Source organism: Microcaecilia unicolor, chromosome 9, assembly GCF_901765095.1.
Source record: "Microcaecilia unicolor chromosome 9, aMicUni1.1, whole genome shotgun sequence".
Lineage (NCBI taxonomy): Eukaryota > Metazoa > Chordata > Amphibia > Gymnophiona > Siphonopidae > Microcaecilia > Microcaecilia unicolor.
The window spans coordinates 190,961,176-190,987,199 of NC_044039.1; the positions used below are offsets into that span (position 1 = coordinate 190,961,176).

Genomic DNA, 26,024 nt, shown 5'->3' on the forward strand with positions numbered 1-26,024 from the left:
CAAGGAGCTACAGTGGAAATTGAGCCCAGTTCCCCAGGTTCTCGTGCTGCTTCACTAACCACTAGTGCCATAAGATTCTAGAAAGGCAGACTGAATCTGAAAATAATAGGTAAGTGGTTCCTGAATTAGATTTACTATTGATTATCAATTAAGAGTGTTACTTTTTGGCACTTACCATAATGCCACTGTGTCCCCAGTAAGGTGGGTGATAAGGAACAAACGCATGTTATTGTGCAAGTTCTCCACTGCTAAAAGGCCAAGAACTGAGTATCCTTGGGTCTTGGTCAAAGAGCAATCAGAAATTGGCATAAATGTTTTGACCCTGTTTGATTTTTATTAAAAGTTTGAAATCTTTGCATTGCATTACATTACTTTTCTAACCTGGGGTTGAAATACTGGGGAAAAACTTGTGCTTAATAAGAAATAAAACCAAAAGATTAAACTAGCAATCTGAACTTTGTATATTTTTTCTTTTTTTATACCAGCTTGCAACTCTTCTTACGTAACAGTGTACAGTGAGTATGGCCTTGATGTCTTCGATGTTTACACTATGGAATGGGTTCAGACAATTGGCTTAAGAAGGGTATGTGCCTTTCATTCCTTTGTTGTACTGCTTTGTTTTTGATCTGATACTTCTATGAAATATGACTGACAATTTTTTCAATCTCTGTAAAACAGATTAGACCATTAAATGCGGAAGGTACACTGAATCTTTTGAATTCGGAACCACCACGACTAATATATCTAAATAACAAGTTGTCAGGTAGGTACATTGTGTTTGAAAAACAATAAAGCAGCCAATTATCACTAGTTAGATTTTACACACAGTTTTCTATAAATGGCCTTAACATCATGTAATCCTAGAACTCTGATTTGGGAAAGTTGTGATGTGTTTTATGAAATGGACCCGTTTAGTTCTGTGATAAAATATCCCAAAAGGCTGGATTGTCACAGTAAAGGCATTACAACAGTTCTTGGAATAGACTGTGAACCTCAAGAATGCCACTTACAAGCTCACAGATCATAAGTGTTATTTTTGAATAGTGAGGTATGCATGGCACTGTCGAACAGAGCAGGAAGGTTGTACTGTGCATGGGAACTGTGAGCCAACAATCATTCGGAGACTTTGTGGCAGCCCTACCTCTTCCTCCCACAGCTCATGGTACCATGCTTAGTACAATTTCCCTGTAGGTCTCTTTCATCCCGAAATTAAAGAATAGTGCCTAAAGTTTGTGGCTATTGGGAAAGGAAAGTTGGTGGTGGCAGCCCAAGCAAGGTAAAGGGGGGATGTAGCACATGAAATTGAAAGGGGGGGGGGGGGCGCTGCAAGGTACTAATGTAGAATATCTAGAATTATGATTAAATGCTTGTTTCCTTCCACTTCAGTTTGAAGTACTAAATTAAGCGTAAGTAGATGTGACATTTTTTTATATGTCATTAAGATTTCTTGAGTTTGCATAGGATACTGCTCATGACTTGGTCTGGTTTGCTGCCAGATAGCCCAAAACAAACAATCTTTTGTCTTTTACTTGAAAAGTTCTTTTTTTTTTTTTTTTTTTTTTATTTAATTTTATTTTATGGGTTTAATGATATTACATTCAAAGAACAAACATAAATGCATGGCAAAATGTCAGTAATACAATATTCATAGAAATTGAAAATTAAAGAAAAATACCTTCAAACTTAGTCCACAAATTGCTAAATCAAGATACAAAGAAATAACTAAGGAAAATACTTTATAATTAATCTAAATCAATTATACAGCAGGGAAAAGCCAAACAATCACAGCCAGTTTAAACAGCATATTATTAACAAGTGGTCTCATTTGGAGAGGCATTTCTTTCACCCTCATTGAGGGAAATAAATTCATGCGATTTCTTTGGGTCAAAGGAAACATAATTAATTGTGTTTAGAGACACCAAACATCTACAGGCAAATTTTATTGCAAAAGAACCTCCCAAAGAGAGAACTCTAGGTTTTAAAACCAAGAATTCTCTAGGTTCTTTTCTTACCAGTCATCTTCCAGCAAGCTATTGTTTCTCTGGTTGCACCTTTTGTTTTGTGGATTGCAGTGGTATATTATAAAAATACACTTGCCTTTTTTTTTTTTTTTTTTTTAAATGCCCAGTTGGGTATGTATACGAATCTCAACCTTGTTAAATGTTTCAGACATATCCATCTACACCCATGATATAACTAAATTCTATTGTTCTGTCTAATTGTTTTTTCAAATGTAAGCTACATTGAATCAGAATTTGCTTGGGATAATGTGTGATATAAATATAAACAAAAAAAAGTCCCTTATTTCTAATAATCTTTTTGCTATTGTTTTCAATAGCGTTTGCTATTGTTTTGGGTGAACTAGTGTGGCGTCAATCCCCGCCTACTGGCTTCAGCCCATATAACAGGCTAGGTAGGCTCACCCCCTGTCTCCTGTTTTCTCTAACTTCCTTGGTAAAAAGAGTGGAGGGAGTTTGGGTGGGTGCAGGGAAGAGGGAAAAAAGATCGGTAAGGGGGACATACATGAAGGATTGGGGAAGGGAAAAGTGGAAATAGAGTACATGGGATAGAAGGGGATGGAGAGAGGAACATATGCTGCTCATGGATATGTGTTTCTTACATAAGTTTGTGATTAGCAGAATACAGAAGAAAATTATTTGTTATTTTTACTAGTATTTTGACTGCTTATAGAATCTGGCTTTCTTGGGAGGGGGTCAAAGTGACTAGGGCAGGCCAGGAGCTGGGATGGAAGAAATTACTTGAGGCGGGGATGGGTTAGCTTCCCCACAGAGACAGGCAGGGACAGGTTAGAATTCTGTCCTCGTGCAACTCTCTAACTCTCCCCTTGTAAATTCGTGTGAATGTGAAAGGGGGCATAATGAGAGAAATTTCCTATGGTGCTGGCTCATTTCAGTTAAAAATATGTACATTGTTTTGATATTCTAGCTTCATATTCAGCATTTTAGTCTGATGTGTGTCTGTGTTGTTTTCTTTTAATATAATGAATATGAATGAGATGTATGTATGCAGATGAATATGCTAATATGCCAAGCTACACCCTTTGCCCCCAAATGAAATGGTCAAACTATGTCTATGTCTTTAAATTATTTGAGTCCCTCAGGGATATCCGATGTCCCCAGTTAATTTTAACATTCTGATGAATATTCTATGAAATGCATTACATTTGCTTCCTGTTAAAATATTATTCTTATGTGGATAATGTAACAATTAGCTGCCATTTCGTCGTGATCAAAATGATTGTTATTTTATTTCAGCTCTGTAAACATAAAGTAGAAAATTGGGCTTCAAATCACCTACTTAAATTGAATGTTGATAACTAAACCTTTTCAACTGTACCCTCCAAAAATTGATTCTTTTGTAACAAATTTGACTTTAAACAAAAAAAAAAATAGTTCAATTTGAACCTTACTTAAAAGTATTAGGAATAACTTTAGATTATCTTTTGATTATCATATCAATTTGCTTAATGAAAAGGTTATTTTGGAAACCGTGTCCTAAGAAACTTCGATCACAGAGATCATTTTAGAATAGTTGCACAAAAAATTGGACTAATGTAATATATCTTGGCTGCCCAATTCTTGCCCTTAAAAGATTACAAACTTTACAAAATACCACTGCCAGATTAATTTATTCTGTTAAAAAATATAATCACATCTGTTCTGTCATTCAAAATTTACACTGGTTACCTGTAAAATCGTGTATTAAGTTTAAATGCTGTTTATTTATACATAGAATATTATATGGAATGTCACTACTGTATATGCAGCCACTCATAATTTGTCCTGCTAATAACAAACCCTCCCTCTTACAAAGCCACATTAGCAGTTGCCATGCAGTAATGCCAACACAGCCAGTAAAAAAAAAAAAAAGTAAAATGGTGTTTTTTAAAAATCTGCCTTCCCTTATTTATCCGTAAATTTGTGGAACTCTTTACGCAACTTCTTGAATTTACGAGTGAATATGTGTTATTTTGCCACATGTTAGACTTTTCTTTTTGAAGAAATGTATTTCTGGTGTTTTATATTTTAACCAATAGTAATTGTAATCTTTTGTTGTCAATTCATTCAGTTAGGCTTAATTCTGACCTGTGAATCTTTCACAGTGCGTTACTCTCCACACCGCTGTGCTGTGGAGGCTGCTGCTTTTATTGACTTTTGCTACAGCAGCAGACATTACTTCTCAGTTGTCTCAGTGTTTTAAGTTGTGTATATTGACCCCTGAGGTAGGCAACAGCGTCCACTGAAACACGGCCCGTGTCAGGTCGTCTCGTTTTGTTGTTGCTTGAATAAATCTCCTTTGAACTACATCTCCGTGGTGGATTAGTCACTGTGTCATCCTCTACTCCTGCTTTGGCATACTTTTCCTTCTAACATTTTGGCAATATTGCTCACAAAAATATTGAACAGAATTGTCTCCAGGATGGATTCCTGAGGCACTCTACTAGTCAACTTTTTTTCTTCTATTTACCACCGCTGTCTGTCACTTGTCAGTCATCCCGTTTCTGATCTAGTTTATAACTTTAGGTCCCATCCTCAAGCTGCTCAGTTTATTCATGAGGTTCCTGTGAGGAACAGTATCAGGATTTGCTGAAATTTAAGTAGACCAAAAGAATAAATATGAGAACTCATGAAATACGGATACTAATCACATTCAGTGCATATCCTTGAACCGATTCTTTTTTCACCCAGACAAAAAAATAATCATTTCTTTAGCACAGTGTACATCAATGCAGCTGTGTTGCCTCAAATCTTGCAACCCATTGGGTTATAGAAAGTTCTATAGCCTTTCTTCAATAGCATCTCCATTATCTTTCCCACCACCAAAGTAAGGCTTACTGGCATTGTTTCCCACCTCTTCTCTATTCCCACTGTTGTGAAGAGGGACTATATTAGCCTTTCTCCAGTCCTATAAAACTTCCCTCCATCTCCAAGGACCTATTAAACACATCCTTTAGGGGACCCACCAAAACCTCTCTGAGCTCCCTCAGTATCCTAATATGTATCTCATCGTCTCCCATGGGTTTCTCCACTTTCAGTTTTGCAAGTTGTTCATAAACGCTATCTTCTGGGAATGGTGTGGTATCGGGGTCATTCTTATAGGCATAGGATCCAACTTTTCAAAATGATTGGGGTGCTAAATCTGATAGAAATTACACCTCCCTGGACACATTGAAGGGGTTTTCTCAATATTGAGGGGTGCTCAAGCTTCTACAGCACCCACAGAACTGACACCTATGCTCATAGGTATCAATCATTTGTAGCCCACCTTCAGATTTTTCTGCAGTGAACACAGAAAAAAAACTGTTAGTTGAGTATTTTTTCTTTTCCCTTATCACTTTCCACACATTGGCCCTCCCGCGTCTTTGGAGACTTGTAATTCTACCTCTGGCCATCCTTATTTCCTCAGTATACCTGAAAAAAGTCTTACCCTTTTTTTACATCATGTCATTTTTTCTTCTGTTTGTGCTTTCGCCATTCTGATTTCTTTGATTCTTTTCAACTTTATGTGCTATTCCTGTTTGTGTTCCTCTCTTGTGTTCCTGAGAAAATTAAAAAGCCATGGGATAGGAGACGGCGTTCTGTTATGAATTAGGAACTGGTTAAAAGGTAGAAAACATAGGGTAAGAGTTAAATGGCCATTTCTCTCACTGAAGAAAATGTGAACAGTGGAGTGCCCCAGGGATCTTTACTGGGAATTGTGCTATTTAACATATTTTTTAATGGTTTGGAAATGGAAACTACAAGTTAGGTGATTAAATTTACAGATGACCCAAAACTATTCAAAATTAAATTGCATATGGACTCTGAGAAATTGCAGGAGGATCTTAGGAGATTGGAAGACTGGGCACCCAGATGGCAGATTAAATTTAATGTGGACAAATTCAAAGTGATGCACATTGGGAAGAATAATCCAAATCATAGTTACTTGATGCTAGTTTCCACATTAGGAATCACCACCCAGGAAAAGATCCTTGTCTCATAATGGACAATATATTGAAATCTACTCAGTGTGCAGCTATGGCCAGAAAAGAAAACAGAATACCAGGAATTGGGATAGAAAATAAACCAAAGAATAATATTATGCCTCTGTATTGCTCACTGGTGCAACCTCACCTTGAGGATTGTTTACAGTTTTGGTCGTCATGTCTCAAAGATATAGTGGAACTGGAAAAGGTACAGAGGAGGGCAACCAAAATGATTAAGGGGTGGAACTCCTCTCATTTGAGGAAAGACTTAAGAGTTAGGGCTCTTCAGCTTGGAGACGAGATGCCTGGGACAGCGGTGGGGGATATGATGGTCTACAAAATCCAGAGTGGAAGTAGAATGAGTAAACATGAATTGAATGTTTACTCTTTCAGTACAAGACTAGGGGACATTCTGTGACGTTACATGGTAGTATTTTTAGTTGAAATCAATAACAAATAACAAAAATTATATAATGCAATATTCCAAATAGGCATATGAAGAATAGAGAAGTTATACCATTCCATGTGCAGAACCAAAAGGACAGAGAAAAAGATAAGAAAAATGTTTCAACACACCAAACTAAGGGAAAGGCCTTGTGTCTTATAGCCTCCCACCTTTATATGTCCAAGCCCTTCAGCTAACATATGCCTGCATTTGTGTGTATTGCCGTCGAGGCGCTTCACAGTTGACTGCTTAATTCTTGTGTTTTAAGGAAGTCCTACAGCCATATTTCCCTTGGTCTTTTATTCAGTGACAAGATCTGTTTGACCCCTGATGCAGGCTTTGATGCCGAAAAACAGCCGTGTCGGGTTGTCATTTTATCATTAATAAAGGTTTTTTGGATTTCCTCTTCGTCCTCACTTTTTGTGTTCATTGCTTTTGCTGTACATGAGGATTCTCTGTTCCGCTTTTTGTTTTCTAGTCTCTTAAGATCTCCACAAAAAATTTATGGGTAGAACTTGCATGAATTAGGAAAAATGGTCATTTGCTATAAACAAGTACAGCCACTTAAAGATAGGGGCAGATGTTTCCAGATAACAAACTGGCATTGAGTAAGCGCTAAAAGGTGAAGGCCAACCCTTTTAGTATCAGTCTGTAACAATGCCTAAGTATTTGAAAGACTCCTTTGCCCAACGCAAAGGGAATGCATCAACCCCTATTCTTTACTCAACTCCGGTCCTACAGCCAAAGTCTTAGATTTATGGTAATTAAGAGTAAAACCAGAGAAGTCCTCATATTCTGCAAAATTTTCTAAGAGTTGTTAGAGTCCCGAGGGTTAAGTGATCTAGCAAGTCATTAGCGAAAGCTGCAAGTCTTGTCTTCCTAACTGGATTCATTGTACACCTGAATTTCCTTGTATCTCTCTCAATAAAGGATCCAAAGTTAAAACATAATAAAGGGGGCAAGGGACAATCTTGTCTAGTGCCTGTAAGAACAGGAAAATGATCAGAGAGCTGTACATTGACCCACACTCGAGCCCTAGGTCTAGTGTAAAGAACTTTAACAGCTGAGTTGAAATTACTCTCGATTCCATATTTGCTCAAAATGCTAAATATAAATCCCCAATGAATGTGATCGAAGGTCTTCTGTGCATCGAAACTAACCAACAGTGAAGACCTTCTATCCTTATTGATCTGTTCTATGGACACCAAGGTTTTCCTAACATTCAAAACTACATGGCGACTCTTAATGAATATGTAAGAAAGCAGAAGCGGGACACAACCTTCCACGAGACGTCAAATAGAAATAACACAGGAGCAGAGGGCGACAAACTGACGTCCAGCCTGAGAGGAGGTATTCAGAAGTTCTTTATCTGAAAAGCACCAGTGGAATAACCCGACATGGGTCCGTGTTTGTGGACACAGCCGCCTCCTCAGGGGTCATAAGAAGCACACTATGTTCATATGGTGATGTTTGAACCTAGTGCATTGGATGAATAAACACTTCAAGGTAACAGACCACACTGGGTGTAGGATGTACAGTCTCACAAACAGCTGTCAACACACAGCTACAATAAAGGATGGAGAATCTAACAGTAAAGAAGTCAGTATTCAGGCCAAGTGGTTAGCCACGATCTTGGCCAACAACTTGACTTCTGTACATTGCAAAGAGATGAGACTATAAGATTATGGGACCAACAGGTCTTTTCCTGGTTTGGGGAAGACTATTATTTGAGCCAAGGAAAAACTGTTTGGCAAGATTTGACAATCCACAATATGGTTAAATATTCATTTAAGAAGTTTTAGCATGCTATTTTGCAAGATTTTCCAGAACTCCACTCTAAACCCATCAGGTTTGGTGCACTTTATTTAATGACCCATTCCTCCTCAGAAATTGGGGAGTTCAAAAGTCACCCCTCAGTTGTCAAGATGTTGGGTAGATCTATGCTCAACAAATATATTTCACCCTCAAGGCCTTCACCCAGTGGCTTTGAATACAATTTTTCATAAAATTATTTTAACGAGCCTACAAATATCTTTATCATTTTGAAATTCAGTCCCCAAGAGCCTTCCAGCTTTGTTCCCATGTTTGTAAAATTGGTATTTAAAATATCATGGTAATACTTTTAAAACGAATAGGATAAAATATTTTTCCACTCAATAATTAAGCTCTGGAAATTATTGCTGGAGGATGTGGTAACAGCAGCGTATCTGGGTTTAAAAAAGGTTTAGACAAGTTCCTGGAGGAAAGTCTGTAATCTGCTATTAAGATAGACATGGGGAGAGCCACTACTTATCCCTGGGATTGGTAGCATGGAGTCTTGCTACTCTTTGAGATTCTGCCAGGTACTTGTGGTCTGAATTGTAGTAGAATTGGCCACTGTTGGAAGCAGGATGCTGGACGAGATGAACCCTAGGTCTGACCCAGTATGGCCTTTTTGTTATGTTTTTGAAGTATCTTAGTAAGCTTTTTGTTTCTGCTGTCAGTATCTTGCTTAGCTTTAGGTTCAAACTTGTGGAAACTACTTCTCCCATTAGCCTTCTACTGTCTTCTATGGCACTACAATTTGCCTAAGCTTCTGTTTCCTTTTTCTGCCTATTGCAAATTGGCATTACAGCCCCCAATATGTCCCCATCTGAGCTGCTCCTAACTTTGAATTCTCATAAGTGACAAAATTAGAGAGACATTAATAATCAAGTTATGGTGCAGTTGAAGAGATGGAAATATGCTTAAAATTCATGATGGCATGTACAAATTGTTTCATAAGATCTAATCTGAAAATAAAGAATCAGTACAATCATTTCACACGTATAACTAAGTATATAGGGATATCTGTGTCGGTCTAGCATAACAAAATTGACAGAGGCAAGTGGCACCTTGTAGACTAACCAAGAGCTTTTGAAGACCAGCATCTACTTTCTCCCTAGTGAGAAGCATATTTTATATGTGTAACATAGGAAGGTGTTAGAAATATATTTGTCATTTATTATGGTAGTTAGAAGCTGCAATTGGAAGTACAGTTATTAGTAGAGACAAACATGTCGTAAAAGTCATTTGGAAGTGACTGTGGAAAATTTAAGAAATGACCATGTAGAAGCAGATGGAATTCTTAGAGGACAGCAGTAAGCAAGAATTGCATCAGTTGTAAGAACCTGAGTCTACATTGTTTTCATATTACAGAAAATTGAACTGATATGTTTTACTGTTCATTATTACTTTTCATCCTCTTATTGTAGTTGAACCAGAATGTATTAATTGAACTTGGTAGTGGTATTTTATTATTTCTGTGTTCCCCAGAATCTGTGACACTACTTTCTTCCTTCCTACATCCTCAAAAATAAAACTTTCTTATAGCATTGAAATACATATCTTGCCAGAAACTATTGTATAGTGTTTTATATGTGTTTGATTTGCAGTTACAGAAGGGTCTGCCCTCACTGTGCCAGAAACCTCTGATAACAGCAAAAAGCAAATGCTTCGTACCAGAAGTAAAAGAAGATTTGTATTTAAGGTGCCAGAGGAGGAGCGCTTACAGCAAAGACGGTAAGTCTTGAATCTTGAATACTGTGAATCACATTTTTTCAGGTGAAAAACGGAATGTAATTTTAATATGCACAAAATCCCAGACCAACCCAGTTACTTATCGGCAAGTGCTACAGGCTACCATGTAGACAGTCTCAGATTTTCATTTTCCATGCTGGCTGGGAATACTGGAGAGGTAGCATTGAAAGATTGTCCAGCATGTCTCTCTTTCTTCCCTCTGTACCTGTATCAGGATCTCGCCCCTGTCTGCAGTCCAGCAGCTTCCCTGGTCTGCCTCTAAATGCATTTTCACTTTGAACAGCGGCAGTGGTAGCCTTTCACATAACGCTGCCTTTGCCAACACCAGTGTCTTCCCTTTGCTGTGACCCTAATGAAGCAGAAAGATATATCAAAGGGGCATGGCAGAGGGAAGACCCTGAGGCCAGCGCAAGGAGTGTTATGTGAAAATCTACCACTGCCGATGCTCAGGAGGGGAAAACATATTTAAAATTAGACCTTGGGGGGGGGGGGGGGGGTCTAATTTTAAATATCCCTGAACCCAGGGATGGAGAAAAATGAGATATGCTGGAGGGGTGGAGCTGCTATAACTAGCCAAGAAGAGCAGGGAGTTGGCTTCTGCAGGGGAGCTAGTGAGGCAGTCTTTCAGCACCATTGAGGCTTGGCACCTGAGCCAGTGCTTACCTTGCCCATGCCTTCAGCTGGCCTTGTTTGGAGGGCATGGTGGTTTGTAGTTTCTAACCAAAGACAGTGGCTGGCCTGTATTTGGAAGAAGATATAAAAATGGAGGAAAACACCCTCAGGTTATTGTAAATGAAGATTAATGGTGCTGTGCCCCAGTAGAGATCAAATCTGATAAACATAAGAACATAAGAATAGCCATACTGGATCAGACCAATGGTCCATCTAACCTAGTATCTTGCTTCCAGCAGTGACCAATTCAGGTCATATGCACCTTACAGAATCCCAGATAGTAGCAAGTTTCATGCTACTGATCCTAGGGACAATCAGTGACTTTCCCCATGTCTGTCTCAATAGCAGACTATGGACTTTTCCTCCAGGAACTTGTCCAAACCTTTTTTTTTAAACACAGATACACAAACCACTGATACCACATCCTGTGGCAACAAGTTCTAGAGCTTAACTATTCATTGAGTGAAAAAATATTTCCTCCTATTTGTTTTAAAAGTAGTAGCATGTAACTTCTTGTGTCCCCTAATCTTTGTACTTTTTGCAAGAGTAAAAAAAACGAGTTACATTTATGTTTTACACCAACCAGTATTTTGTAGACCTCTATCATGTTCCCGTTAGTTGTCTGTTTTCCAATTTGAAGAGTCCTAACCTCTTAATCTTTTCCTCATATGAGAGGAATTACATCCCCTTAATTATTTTGGTTCTTCTGTTATATCTTTTTTTAAGATAGGGTGACCAGAATTGCACATGATACTTAAGGTGTGGTCGCACCATGGAACGATACAGAGGCATTATAATATTCTGTTTTATTTTCTATCCCTTTCCTTGCCAGGCTAAAAAAAAAAAAAGAAAGAGTGCACAGGCTATCATGGAATTATGAGAGTGTCTCTTTTCATTACAGAGAAATGCTTAGAGATCCAGAACTAAGATCAAGAATGATATCCAACCCAACAAATTTCAACCACGTTGCTCATATGGGACCTGGAGATGGAATGCAAGTCCTTATGGATCTCCCATTGGTAAAAAAAAAAAAAAAATGCACATAAATAGATATATATTTTCAGTACTTCATTTCATAAGGTTAAAATTAGATTTTAAAACATTTTTCTTCAAGAAAGCTTGTCGTACCAATTAACGCTTAATCCCCGCCTACCTCAATTTGTGTATACCCATTTACTACTCCAACCTATTCAAGCATCCTTGTATAATCCTCCTGTACTTTCCCGTCTTTCTGACTTGTCATGTCATTACCCTCGTTGCATTGTAACCTTTTGTAACATTGTAAGCCACATTGTGCTCACTCTAGTGGGAAAATGTGGGGTATAAATGTACCACAAATAAATAAATTTAAGTATTGAATAAGAACATAAGTGTTGTCATACTGGGGACGGACCGAAGGTCCATCAAGCCTGGCATCCTGTTTCCAACAGTGGCCAATTCAGGTTACAAGTACCTGGCGAGATCCCAAAACAGGACAATACATTTTATGTTGCTTATCCTAGAAATAAGCAGTGGGTTTTCTCCAAGTCCATCTTAATAATGGCTTATGGACTTTTGTTTTAGGAAGTTATTAAAACTTTTTTAAAACCCTATCATTTAAAGAGCTGTTGTCATTTAGTGAATAGGATCCTGAAAGGTGAATTCACCCCACATGGTTGTAAGTTGTATGACACAAGCAGCTAGATGATCTATCCTAAATAGCAAATGCATGCATAAATAAAGCAAAATGCACAGTACCTGTAATTTTATCATATTTTATAATTGCCTTTATTTTTTTGTTAAAATAGAATTTCCCCCCCCCCCCCCCCCCCCCCCAATCTTTTCAGCCCCATGCTGTGATATTGTTTCCAACACATTTACAGCACATGCATTTTGTGAGTTCTTTATAGGCACCTAATATTAGAGGCTAAGTCTCCTCAGCCCCGCAACTTTTCCTGCCCACTGGAAAATTGCCTTCCCATATTGCATTGCCCTTCTTTCTCACTCCTGCCATATCCATACAGCATCTTTCATTTCCTTTCCTCTTGTTTCCACTTCTGCCAAGTCTGTGCTATTTAACACGAAGTGAAGATGCATGAGACCACAGCTGTCTCTGTGCCACTACTGCTTCCTCTGCTGATACTGGAAGTTTATGTCAGAGGAGGCAGAACCAGCAGAGAAAGCAGTAGTAGTGCAAGGAGATCCACGGTCCCACATGGACCCGGCATAGGTGGAAACAGGAGGAAGGGAAACAAAAGGGCATTCAGTTTACTTATCAGTCACCTGTGCAGAACCGTGTCAAAGGCTTTGCTAAAATCTAAGTACACCACATCTAGCGCCCCTCTCACGTCAAACTGTTTGGTCACCCAATCAAAGAAGTCAATCAGATTTCTCTGACAAGATCTGCCTCTAGTGAAACCATGCTGCCTCGTGTCCTGCAGTCCATTCAATTTGAGAAACCTCACAATCCTCCACTTTTGAAGTGTTTCCATTAATTTACTCACCATTGAGGTCAGACTGACCGGTCTGTAATTTGCAACCTCCTCCTTGCTTCCGTTCTTGTTCAGAGGGACCCCAGCCCTTCTCCTGTCCTCCGGGACCACTCCAGATTCTAGAGACGCATTGAACAGGTCAGACAACGGAGCTGCCAGAACTTCTCCAAGTTCCATGAGTACCCTTGGATGTATCCCATCAGGCCCCATCGCTTTGTCTACTTTTAGTTTAGCCAGCTCCTCACGAACACAGTCTTCTGAGAATCGGTCCTAATCTACTATACATCCATCCTCATTAGCATTTGTCTTCTGCAGTCTCGCCCCCGGCCTTTCATCCGTGAAAATTGAACAGAAATACTTGTTTAGCATTTCATCTTTACCATTATCAACTTCTACATATTCCTCCCCCTCACCCTTGAGCCTCATAATGCTGTTATGGCACTTCCTCCTATTGCTTACATATCTAAAAAAATGTCTTGTCCCCCAATTTTACCATATTGGCTATCTTTTCCTCCATTTGCCTCCTTGCTTTCCTGACAGCTTTCCCAGCTTCTCTTAGATTTTATAGATATTTTTTGCCTGTCTTCCTCTTTCAGAGTCCTTTTGTAATGTATAAAGGCTATCCTTTTTCCCCTTACCTTTCAGCTACTGTGTTCAAGAACCAGATTGACCTTCTTTTCCTCTTACTTTTATGTAATATAAAGGTTTGTTGCCTTTAGAACAACTCCTTTCAGTTTCACCCACTGCTGTTCTACTTCCTTCATCTGTTCCCATCCAACTAACTCTTCCCTGAGAAATTCCCCCATCTCAGCAAAGTTAGTTGTTTTGAAATCTAGGACCTTCAATCTCTAATAAGACATCTCTTTCTGCGACTTAATATTAAACCACACCATCCAATGATCACTAGATGCCAAATGATCTCCCACCATAACATCAGAATCATTCTCCTTGTTTGTAAGCACCAGGTCTAGAATCACTCTATCCCGCTTTGGTTCCATCACCCACTGCTAGAACAGTTCTTCCTATAGAGAATCTAAGATCCCTTTGCTTGTAGATGACCCCGCAGCAGGGATGCTCCAGTCAACGTCCAGCATATTAAAGTAACCTATTTAGTAGTTCCTCCCCTTTCTTAGCTATCTTGTGAATGTCTTCAATTAAATCTCTGTCCATTTCTTCTGACTATACGGGTGACCCATATATTACTCCAATGTAAATACATTTTCCTTTCCCTTTTACTAGTTTAAACCACAGTACTTCTTCCTTACCCCATATGTCCTGCAAATCTGTTACTTTAATATTATTCTTAACATATAATGCTACTCCTCCACCCTTTTTCTTACTCTGTCCTTCCTGAGTAGATTATAGCCATAGTCATGGTTCTCCGTGAGCCACGTATCTGTGACCACCACTAAATCCAAATTGGCTTCTATCATTGCAGCCTCTGGATCTAGAAATTTGTTTCCCATACTACAGGATTTGATATACAAGGCTCTCCAGATTTTACTTTTTTTTTTCCCCCTGTTCTATAAAGGTATTTGATGTCTTGCCTTTCTGAGGATTATTATGATTTTGGGGCTTCTGTCACCCATCCCCAGCCAATATAGAATGAGAATGCAAGTATCTGAAGAATAATTAATGCAGTAAGTCAGCCTAGCTGAAACATATTTTGTCCTCCTGAGCCTTGAATGCTATTCATCTTAAGAGTAGATGGATCTGAGTTGTCCAGTAGTTTTACATAGTAACATAGTAAATGACGGCAGATAAAGACCAGCTACGTGAGCCACTGGGCTAGTCACAGTTTCTAAATTTGGTATGCTGGTAAAATGTTGGTAGACAAGTTTAAGGTTTATTATATTTGATAGTTCCTCAGCAATCCTCCAGACTGTTCAATACGCTTGGGTTATGCACTCCTTCTACTAACCAGTATTTTCTCAGTCTCAGCAGAGGGTAGATGTGTGCAGCCTGTGCAGTGTACTCAGTCTGGTAGGCCCGTTTGGGGTTTCTAGGTTGGATTGTAATTGTTAGAGAACCCACACTTGGATCTCTATTACAGGGTGTAAGTGCTAAGGGGCTTCTTATTCCCTGTGGGGTGTCACACCCGGATGGCCGGGTCCCTCCCCCTGTGCTCTTCCTCTGGAGGACTGCTTGACCTCGGCTACAGACCTCGTTCTGTACCCTTGAGGCGTTTATAAAGATACAAATCTCTGTATGCAAACCCCAAGGGAGCACAATAAACAACTCAAAGGTGAAAACTTTTAATACAAAAAACTGTCATCTAAGTTTCCAGGTACATCAGATGAGGCCCAACCCATCAATCCAAAGAAAAACTAAAATTCAGAAGCAATCACTAAACACATGATAAAAGAAACAAGTAATTAAAGCTTTCTTAAATCTTTGATAATGAGCTCCGAGCCAATTTACATAGTAAAGGTATTTAACTTCTACAAAAATGTAGTTAACTATCTTTCCCTCTGGCATTTAGGTAAGTGTTGTGAACATCAGTTTCTGTAAATTCTAGTTTTATATGTTTAGATCTCATTAAAAAAAAAAAAAAAGAGACTTGAAATATTTCTAACATTTGTCATTGGCTGAGGATGCAATCACATTTTCAGGTGTGTTTCAGGGGTTATTTAGTTTGTTTTTTAATTTTGCAGAGTGTCTTACCTTCATCCCAAGATGAAAATACAAGAGAGAGAGCCCGTCCTCCCTCCTCTAACCTCTCTCGACAGCAGCCCCTGCAGCAGCGAGGCAAACCCTATATTTCCTGGCCATCCACAGGTATAGCTTGAGGAAGCAGCTCATCCCTAGGGAGTCATCAGTATACTTACACAAGAGTGAGACCTCTCTTTGTATTCCAGGTACTGGTGATTCAGGAGTAGCCATGCCACTTCGAAGTACATCAGATCCAGACCAGGAGTTTGAAAAAGAGGTAAAGGATTATAGTGTTTTAAAGTGATACCAAACATTTGAATCCCTTGATTGTGAAAATTACTGGTGTTATCTCATTTATACTTAGAGTGGGCAATTTTTGAATACTTATATCCTCTGAGTACAAGCACGCCAGCAATTCTCACATGTGGGTGACATGTCCTGTGTCGCCTGGTTTGGTACTTGAAAAAAGTTTTGTATAGCTTTAAGAGCATGAGCCACGCTCCCACTGGGCATGCGCAAATGCCTTACTTCCTACTGCGAGAGCGCGGGACCACTAGTTTTCTTTTTTTCCATAGTGAGGAGAGGACGCCGTTTCTAGTCGCTCCTCACAGCTCAGTTCAAGAATTTTTCCAGAGCATCTTTTTAGTGCCTTCCCTTGTCTTTTCCTTTTATTTCTGTCTTGTTTTCTGTTTCAGGACTTTTTTTTTTTGCCTTTCCTTTACAGTTTTGGGGGGGCCGGCCCCTTTTTGTTTCCTTTGTTTTTGCCGTGTTCAGTAGTCGAGCTTAGGTCTGGCTTGCTCCTTTGTTTTTCTGGTGCTTTGCCTCTTTTTTTTTTTTTTTTTAAGTACTCAATAAGTACAAAGTGAAGAAAACACAACACTCTCTTAGTTAACGGAGGAAAGAGACTCACAAAGGAGTGACCATTTTCCAGCAGCATTATAGCCACTACCAGTGGGTTTCCTGATGAAGCTATTGCGAAACGGGTCCGTCGGGACCACATTAATTTGAGCTTTACAGCTAGGGTTGAGCCTAAATTCACATGAACACCACATTATTTAGATAAGTCCGCTGTTTAATCTTTAATGATGTGTTTTTGGGACAATATCTGTTAAGTTTTTTTACTATTAAGCCAAGTTTGATTGAGTTGACGATTGTGCAAAAACAACAAAACCTCCTGAAATTTTTTTTTGATCCGTGATTACTTTTTTAAATGTGTGCTGCAAAGAAACTGTCAAAAGCACGGGGTGTTATTACCACAGTATAATGAGATCTCTGTTAACTAAGAGAGTGTTGTGTTTTCTTCACTTTGTACTTATTGAGTTGTCTCTTTTTTTTTTTTTTTTAGCACCATTGAGTCCTTTGATTTTGCCACAGCTGTTTTCCCTTCCACGTCATTGAAGGTTCCCAGTGGCTTTAAGCGCTGCAGCCAGTGCAATAGAACCATCTCTGACAAGGACACCCATTGGTGTCTTCAGTGTTTGGGCCCTGATCATACCCATTCTAACTGTGTCTTCATATGAAGAAAAGAACCCAGTTGGCCAAAGAGGCTCAACGAAAGAAACTTTTTGGAGCCAGGTCCGAAACCTCAACGTCGGTATCCCGTACGACACTGAGAAAGGCCATGCATCGAGTGGGTCTCCAACTGCCTCAATGCTGGTTGCTGTGCAAGCCCCCTGGGACTGGTCAGAATCTGACCCAACCCAAAGGCGATGTCAGGATTCAACATCATCCTCTGCACCGAGGAGCATCAATGACTGGCATCAGGGAAGCCCAGGAAGCATCGGCATAGTTCCAGGACACTGAGGGAACACCCGCTACCCGAGAAGCGTTGGCGCCAGGAGGACCACTCCCCCTCCATACAGGAGGTGGTGATATGAGGGTCTCCATGTATCCAGGACTAAGCTCCTGCTCCGACCCCGACAGTTCAGCAGCTTGTCTCTGAACCCATGCCCCAGCCTTTCCCAATGTCAGCCCTTGATAATTGCCTTTGAGCCTTGTTCCCTGAACTATTGGCGGGGCTAATAATGCAGAGTGCAGCTGCATCTAGGGTGGCTGCCATGCCTCTTGTTGCTGCCCCGTGTGGCCATCAGCCTGCAGGGAGGTCTCTTATGCCGGTGCTGCTTACAGCTTCGGCACTGACTGCCGCCCGTGCCGGCAGCCACTCGACGACGGTGAAGGAAGCTTCGTTGGAATCGAGACTGGAACCAACACCTCCCGGGGACATAGCTCCTCCTTGTCGGGGCAGACTCAGTCTCAGCCCTCCCATAAGGAGTTTCTCACTGACACCGATGAGGAGCTCTCATGGGAGTATTATGAGGATCCACGGTACTTCTCAGATCCCTCCCCCTCCACAGGAAAAAGAAAGTCTGCACCAAAGAACCTTTCCTTCCCTTCTTTTGTTAAGGAAATGGCAGCTGCCATTCCCATTCCTTTGGAAGTGGAGGACGAGCCCAGGACTAAGATGTTCTAGGTCCTGGATTACTAATCTCCTCCTAGAGAGGCTGTGACAGTCCCGCTTCACGAGATCTTGCAGGCTATTCAAGTGAATAACTGGGAGTCCCCTTTTTCGGTCCCTGTCCTCCCTAAGAAGATTGACACCATGTACCGGATTCAGTCTTTCCCGAGATTTGATAGGCCCCAGTTGCCTCGTCATTCCCTGGTGTTGGAATCCATTCTCAAAAGAGCCAGGAGTTCAGTATAGCAATGCACAGACTCCCATGGCTGCATGTCTATGACTTGGACCCGACGGTTCAGCAGAGGTTGGCGGTTGCCACTTGCTGGGGGGGTGGGGGGGATAGCCTTTTCGGAGAGAAGGTAGAGGTCACTGACCTCATCAAAAAAAACATAACGATACCATCAGTACTGTGTCCCACCAGACATCTTCTGCAACTGCCTCCTCATCCAGGAGGTTTTTGGGCATGTCTAAGAGAGGTCCCTGCTACTCAGAGGTATAGGTACGCTACTTCTCTCCAGCCTCAGCAGGTTTAGCCCCAGCATGCTTGTTCCTGGCAATGGCATGTGCCTAAGACCCAGACAGCAACCCAGCCAAAGCCAGGAATGGGTTTTTGACTGGCTCCAGCAGAGCATAGACACAGTAAAAGTGGCCGTCCCAGATGACCTGCCGGTTGAGGGGAGGCTGAAGTTTTTTCAGGAAAGGTGGCCTCTTGTAAGTCCGTCTCGGCTACGCCCTACATTGGCGACAGAGACCACTAGATTGCCCCCTAACAAGAAGTCACTACAGCTCTCAGCACAAGCAGGTACTTGCAGAGGAACCCTTCACCATTCTAAAGGCCCATGCGGTCAAGCCTGTTCCACCAGGGGAAGAAGGGATTCTATACCAGTTTCTTCCTTGTGCAAAAGAAGACAGGGAAGATGCGTCCTATCCTAGACCTCAGGGTCATAAACCAATTCCTGATCAAAGAAAAGTTCAGGATGGTTTCCCTGAGCAGCCTTCTCCCCATGATTCAGGAAAAAGATTGGCTATACTCTTTGGGCTTGCAGTGTGCTTACATTCATATCCCAATACTTCCAGGTCACAGGAAGTATCTTCAGTTTCGGCTGGGGACATATCACTTCCAGTATTGCATGTTGCCTTTTGGCCTCGCGTTGGCTCCAAGGATCTTTACCAAATGTTTTGTAGTAGTTGCAGCTTTGCTACACAGACTGGGGAGTCCATGTATTCCCCTACCTGAATGAGTGACTGGGGAAGAGCACGACGAGAGACAATGCTCAGGAGTCCATGCAGAGAACTATTTGAGTGCTGGAGCTACTAGGGTTCATTTTAAACTACCCCAAGTCCCTTCTTCCTTTCCAGCAGTTGGAGTTCATTGGAGCCTTGTAAAATATGCAGCGGGTGCAAGATTTCCTCCCTGTGCCGAGGGCAGACACTTTGTCACTCTCGCCACTCAAATTTGAGCCCATTGGAAAGTCACAGCTTGGTAAATGTTGATGTTGTTAGTGATATCCATGGCAACTGTTCACATGAGAACTGCCCAGTGGACACTAGCTTCCCAGTGGTGCCAGGCCAAGGGGATCCTAGCGGATATCATCCGAGTAACACCACAGCTGGTTCAATCTCTGCTCTGGTGGACAATACGTTCCAATTTGACTCTGGGACTTCCATTCCAAACACCCGAAAGATGCTGACAATGGATGTATCCCACCTAGGTTGAGGAGCTCATTTAGATGGTCTTCATACTCAGGGTACCTGGTCAGCCCAGGAGACAGATCTTCACATCAACCTTCTGGAGCTACTTGCAATCTGGAACGCTCTGAAGGCTTTCAGAGATCGGCTGATCAACCAAATTGTTCTCATTCAAACGGACATCAGGTTGCGATGTATTACACCAAGCAAGCAGGCACCAGATCACGCCTTCTGTGTCAGGAGGCCATTCAAATGTAGCAACGAGAGCACTCCAGCATGGATTGCTTCTCAAGGCCACTTACCTGGCAAGTAAATCCAACCACCTGGCTGACCGAGCAAGGTTATGCAACTGCACGTGTGGTCCTTCAACGTGGGTGTTGGCCACAAATTCTTCCAAGTGATGGGCATCCCTTCGGTGGATCTCTTTGCCACTCAGTACAATCACGGTCCCACAGTATTGTTCCAGGCCTACAACACACTAGCATCTGATACCTTCATCCTTCATTGGGGGACCGATCTCTTGTATGCGGATCCTCCCACACCTCTTGTGGAGAAGACTTTGCTGAAACTCAAGAAAGACTGCAGGACTATTTTCCTTATCACCCCATACTGGCCCAGTCAGATCTTGTTCCCTTTTCTTCTAGAGTTATCCTCAGAAGAACGAGGCATCACGCAGAATGAGGCATCTCTTCTACATCCCAATCTCCAGTGTCTGGCCCTCACAGCTTCGATGTTGAGAGCTTAGAATTTGCTTCCTTGTATCTTCTGGAGGGTGTCTCCAAGGTCTTCCTGACTTCCAGGAAAGATTCAACTAAGAGGTGCTACTCTTTCAAATGGAGGAGGTTTGCCACCTGGTGTGAGGGCAAAACCCTAGATCCCCTTTCATGTCCTAAACAGACCCTGCTTGCTCAAGGCCAACTCTGTAAGGGTTCATATAGTGCATAAGTATTGCCATACTGGTAAAGACCAAAGGTCCATCAAGCCCAGCATCCTGTTTCTAACAGTGGCCAATCCAGGTCACAAATAACTGGCAAGATCCCAAAAAGTACAAAACATTTTATACGGCTTATCCCAGAAATAGTGGATTTTCCCCAAGTCCATTTAATAATGGTCTATGGACTTTTCCTTTAGGAAGCCATCCAAACCGTTTTTAAACTTCGCTAAGCTAACCACCTTTACTACATTCTCTGGCAACGAATTCCAGAGTTTAATTACATGTTGAGTGAAGAAAAGTTTTATCAAGCATGGCACAGATGCACTTATTGCCTATTATCTGTCACTGCATTTACTGTGCGGCAAAGGGTTTTCTTCTGCAGTAACTACAAGAGCAAATGCCAAGAAAATCCTCAACAGTTGTTGTGTGGAAACTGCAAGCTTTATTTGGGCGCTGAATGAAATTACTACATAAACCACTATTTGACATGAATGAAATTTACACAGAGAAAAGGATCTGTAAGACAACTTACAACACTTCTGCAAAACATTTTATAATATTAGAACTGCCACACTGGGGTCAGACAAAAAGATACAAACAAAAACATCCTATTTCCAACAGGAGCCAGTCCAGGTTACAGGTGATTGGGCAGGATGTCACGTCAGTGCAATTAGTGCTTATCTTCATCGTGTAGAGGGTAAGCCCATCTCTGGACAGCCTCTAGTTGTTAGATTCATCTTGAATGAGTTTGCACTGCGTGACATTTTCAATGCTGACGAAAATGGTCTCTACTGGCGAGCGATTCCTGATGGAACACTTGCATTCAAACAAGCCAAAACTACAGGAAGTAAAACGTCGAAGGACCAACTGACGATCCTCCTTTGCAGCAATATTGATGGGAGTAATAAGTTGGAACCACTCGTCATTGGAAAGAGCAAACAGCCCCGTTGCTTCAAGAATGTTAAGCGACTTCCTGTGTCATATGATGCTAACGCAAATTCATGGATGACTGGGGAAATTTGGAAACGGTGGCTAAAGAACTTAGACACTAGAATGTGGGCACAATAGCGTCAGATTTTGTTGCTTTGTGATAATTGTGCTGCACACAGTGATGATGTCAGGCTGTCTAATGTCAAGGTGGTCTTCCTGCCACCAAACACTACCTCTCTGATCCAACCTATGGATCAGGGCATAATAGCCAATTTCAAACGACATTATCGGGCTCTTGTGCTGCATCGTCTGATGAGCGTTATGGATGACCAGACTGGCAAGGGTAAACGTGCTGTTGAACTGGCTCGTAATCTATCACTGTTGGATTCCCTACATATGCAGAAAGAAGCCTGGAATCATGTTAAGCAGTCAACCATTGTGAACTGCTACAAGCGGGCAAGCTTTGTTAAGGATGTGGAGAGGGACGAAACAGATGCAGCTGTTGCAAACGCGTCAGATGAACAGGCTATTGACGTCCCAGCCGGTGTTACTTAAGAGGAGTTTCATCACTACGTAGCTGTTGATTACGATCTACAAACAGCTGACGACAGCACCGATGTCGAGATATGCGCCTACATGCAGGCAATGGCTGATGATGAAACAGATGATGAAATGAGCAGCGAGGCACATGCTGATGAAATTCAACAACCTCCTGTCACTTTTGCAAGAGCACTGGAGAGTCTCAACACTGTGCGGGCCTATCTGGAGGCCACTGGATGTCAGTGCTATGACAGTTTTTACTGTCTGGCAGACGTAGTCTATGGAACTCACAGACACAATAGTGTACAGAGGACTATGACTGATTACTTCAAGTAAGCCTAATGTCGGTTAACGGAGATTGTATAATGTCAGTTAACGTACACTGTATACTGTACATATAATAAACAGTACTGTACATATGTTTATCAGATGTCAAGCTTCTTTGGGTCACAACGGTTAAGTGCACGCTCCAGTTAACTGCATGTATTTCTTTGGTCCCAGACTTGCACTTAAGTGGATTGCACTGTATATGTATATATGTGTGTATATATATATATATATGTATATAATCACCTAAGAAGGAAGGAAAAAGCCTCAATTGACTCCTTTTAAGGCTCCAAGCCCAACATTTCACGGAGTTCACAACCTCATCATTGGCTTAATAAACCTCCCCTAAGTCTTTAGATAATGTATTTATTTAAATTCATAGAAAAAATGAGCTAGTACTTATCTTGTAGCTGTATCTTCTTTACAGCCATTCCATTCCACAGCCAACCATGGCCAAGGTTTTGTGACCTTCAGGGCTCGTGGAACAAAAACTGAGAATTATCTCAGCTTGAGGAAGGCACATCAGAGCCTGTGCTTGAAAATCAGAGTCAACACATTAACTTCTTGCTCTCTTCTGCTGACTCTTCCACCTCCTGGTTGGCTGTGGAATTGAACGGTTGTAAAGAAGATTATTACTTTATTATTATTATTTGTTACGTTTGTATCCCACATTTTCCCACCTTTTTGCAGGCTCAGTGTAGATACATGTACAAGCTAAGTACTAGATCATTTTTTCTATGAATTTAAATAAGTATATTATCTAAAGACTTGGAGTTTTTTTTAAGCCAATGATGAGGTTGTGAACTCCGTGAAATGTTGGGCTTGGAGCCTTAAAAGGAGTCAATTGAGGCCTTTTCCTTCCTTCTTAGGTGATATATATATAAAAATAAAAAAATTTTAAAAACTCACTACTATATACTCATTTAAAGAGGATTGTGTTCAAGTTGTTATAGTACAAAAGAAGCCATTCAGAAATAGGATGCCAGGTTATGTAAAAAAGAGAAGACTAAAAGAATGGCAGATATAATATAAACATGCTGTTTTAACTCAGCTGAGCAAGGATCTTTCATAGCTAACTCCTAACAGAGATATCTGTGACTCTTTTTAACAGCCTGATTCAGATTCCACCAAACACTCTACACCTTCAAACAGCTCCAATCCCAGTGGCCCTCCAAGCCCCAACTCTCCACATAGGAATCAGCTTACGCTGGATGGACTGGACCAATCAACCTGCGATGCATGACTGCTACTGCCAAGTGTTGGGAGAACAGGGAGCCTTTCTTCCAGAGGATACTACCAAGAAGAATGCTGAATCTCTAATATTGCACAATAAAAAAATTATAAATCTGATCTGTAGATAGAAAATATAATTAAAAACAAAGAAAAACATTCTTTAATACATGGTGATAAGGCTTTTTATATATGCAGTTGCTCACTGTTACCAGTTGAGATTCATGGACTCATGTCTGCGTGACAGTGATACTGTTCTTTTGCATTATATAAATACACTCAGTAAATACTATCCCTTCTTGATGTACGGTGCTGCTTATGCTTGGAAAAGATAAGATAAAGAGATGCTGCTAGTATTAATGCTAACCAGTCTCGGTAATATTATTTTTCTGTACAGTAGTGAGAAAATGTCTCGTTTCAGGAAATCCTTTTAGACAGAATTTGGAGTTCTGCATAGGAAACAAAAGCAGGTCCGGTTACATTCTCAGATAAATTACTATCTGCCGTTTCCCTGTGACTGTGTTCTCAGTCCTTTAGAATGCGATAGAAAGCTATGGACTGCTCTCAGCATCCATAGCGCATCTAAGGTGACATGAAAGTTGCAGTTGAGGCCTTTAACTCATTTACACACTACATATTGAACTACATGACTATATCTTTCTATTGATGTTTAGTCCTGTATATATTACTGTTTCCTGTCCTATTCTTCCTTATACCACTAGAAGCTTTACATTCCTCATCATATCCCATTAGACCAGGTTTATAAGGCATCGGTAATCACTCTGAAAGCAAATTTTAGTCCTTGCCTGTCCTGCAAGGAAATAACTTATGTTTAAAGTTCAAAAAAGCCTGACTCAAATCTTTAAGTAAGCCACATATCAGCTATGTAGAAGGGCTCTCTGTGCCAGAATAATAGGAATTGGCCAATCCAGTTGGAGCTTTTCCTGGGTTAAAACTTTTTTTCTGTGGTCTGAGTAGGACTTCCTGTAAGTAATTACTGGATTCTCTGCTGTATCAGATGTGACACCTTTTATTAGACCAACACAAGAAATCTCCAAAGATATTGCATATAAGTTGCTGTCGACCCCACATCTGAAGAGGGGGGGGGGGATCTATGTGGTTTTTAAAGCTCATGTGCATGAGAGTTTATACATCATTCAGTAAAAAGAGTTGTCACAAGGAATCCTGTTTTCCTCAGGATCAATATGGGTACTAAAACCCTGAGCATAAGGAAACAGAAGACATTTCTGAAATGTGCAAGAATTAAGTGATTTGCCTCATTCATACAGTCACTTGATAGCATTCAGAAAGTAGACTGTGAAGAATGTAGGAGAGAGGATGCTGCTTAACTTCTCTTCCCCTTTTCACTTTTACACACGTCTTGTATAAGGACACCCTAACTATTAAGAATTGATCATGTAGAAAAAAATGCACAACGTACATATAAACGTTTGCTGTGGCCCCTTGCAAAAACGTACTTCTGTGTGTATATTTTAATCTCTTGCTTCCATGTATTATAAGATTAATAACCCAAGATTTGTGACCGTTTCTCTGAAAGCTTGTGATTAATACTGTGACTGGCATATCCAGTTTGTCATTGTCACACTAGTGTGCCTTCTGTGCCAATTTTGCAACAGCATAATATGACTTATTTAAAATTTGGTTTTAATGGGCAAGTAATGCTATGCCATGTCTATTGCTTCTTTCTGAAACACTGTACAAGACTTGCACTTATTTTTAATTTTCAGGCGTGTTCTAGTTGACATTTAATCATGTTCCGTTAATTGGCAGTAATTGCTTTTCTCCTCAGATTATCAATGAAGAGGGCTCAGTTGGAGCTGAACACTACTGCTTTGGGGGTATTCTGATTTTTACTTTTTTAATGTCTGTCTTTGTAATTATTAAATTGTGAGAATTTTGAACAATTGACCTGTTAATAAAACAGAAGAGGAAGGTTTTAAAGTTCATAGTGATCTGTTTTAACATATGAAAACAATAGAGGCATAATAGTGTTTCTTAGGAGGTTTCTCCATTTGAAAAAAACTTGTTTTAAACTAAATGATAAAAGCTTGTTTCCTTTATGAAAATGGCTTGTGTATAAATAATAAAGAGAACTTTTTTCGATCTCTATGCTA

General features: G+C 40.6%; 1 protein-coding gene across 1 annotated transcript in view; it reads left to right on the forward strand.

The window, feature by feature from the left end:
• The window catches only part of CDC42BPB (CDC42 binding protein kinase beta), a 288,059-nt gene extending 262,040 nt beyond the window's left edge, over positions 1-26,019 (forward strand). Inside the window, 7 exon segments of the mRNA XM_030214305.1 lie at positions 486-583; positions 679-763; positions 9,845-9,971; positions 11,563-11,680; positions 15,787-15,910; positions 15,991-16,061; positions 23,771-26,019. Of these exon segments, the coding sequence (XP_030070165.1) occupies positions 486-583; positions 679-763; positions 9,845-9,971; positions 11,563-11,680; positions 15,787-15,910; positions 15,991-16,061; positions 23,771-23,902 (755 nt within the window). The 3' untranslated portion in view covers positions 23,903-26,019.
• The last annotated feature ends 5 nt before the right edge of the window (positions 26,020-26,024 follow it).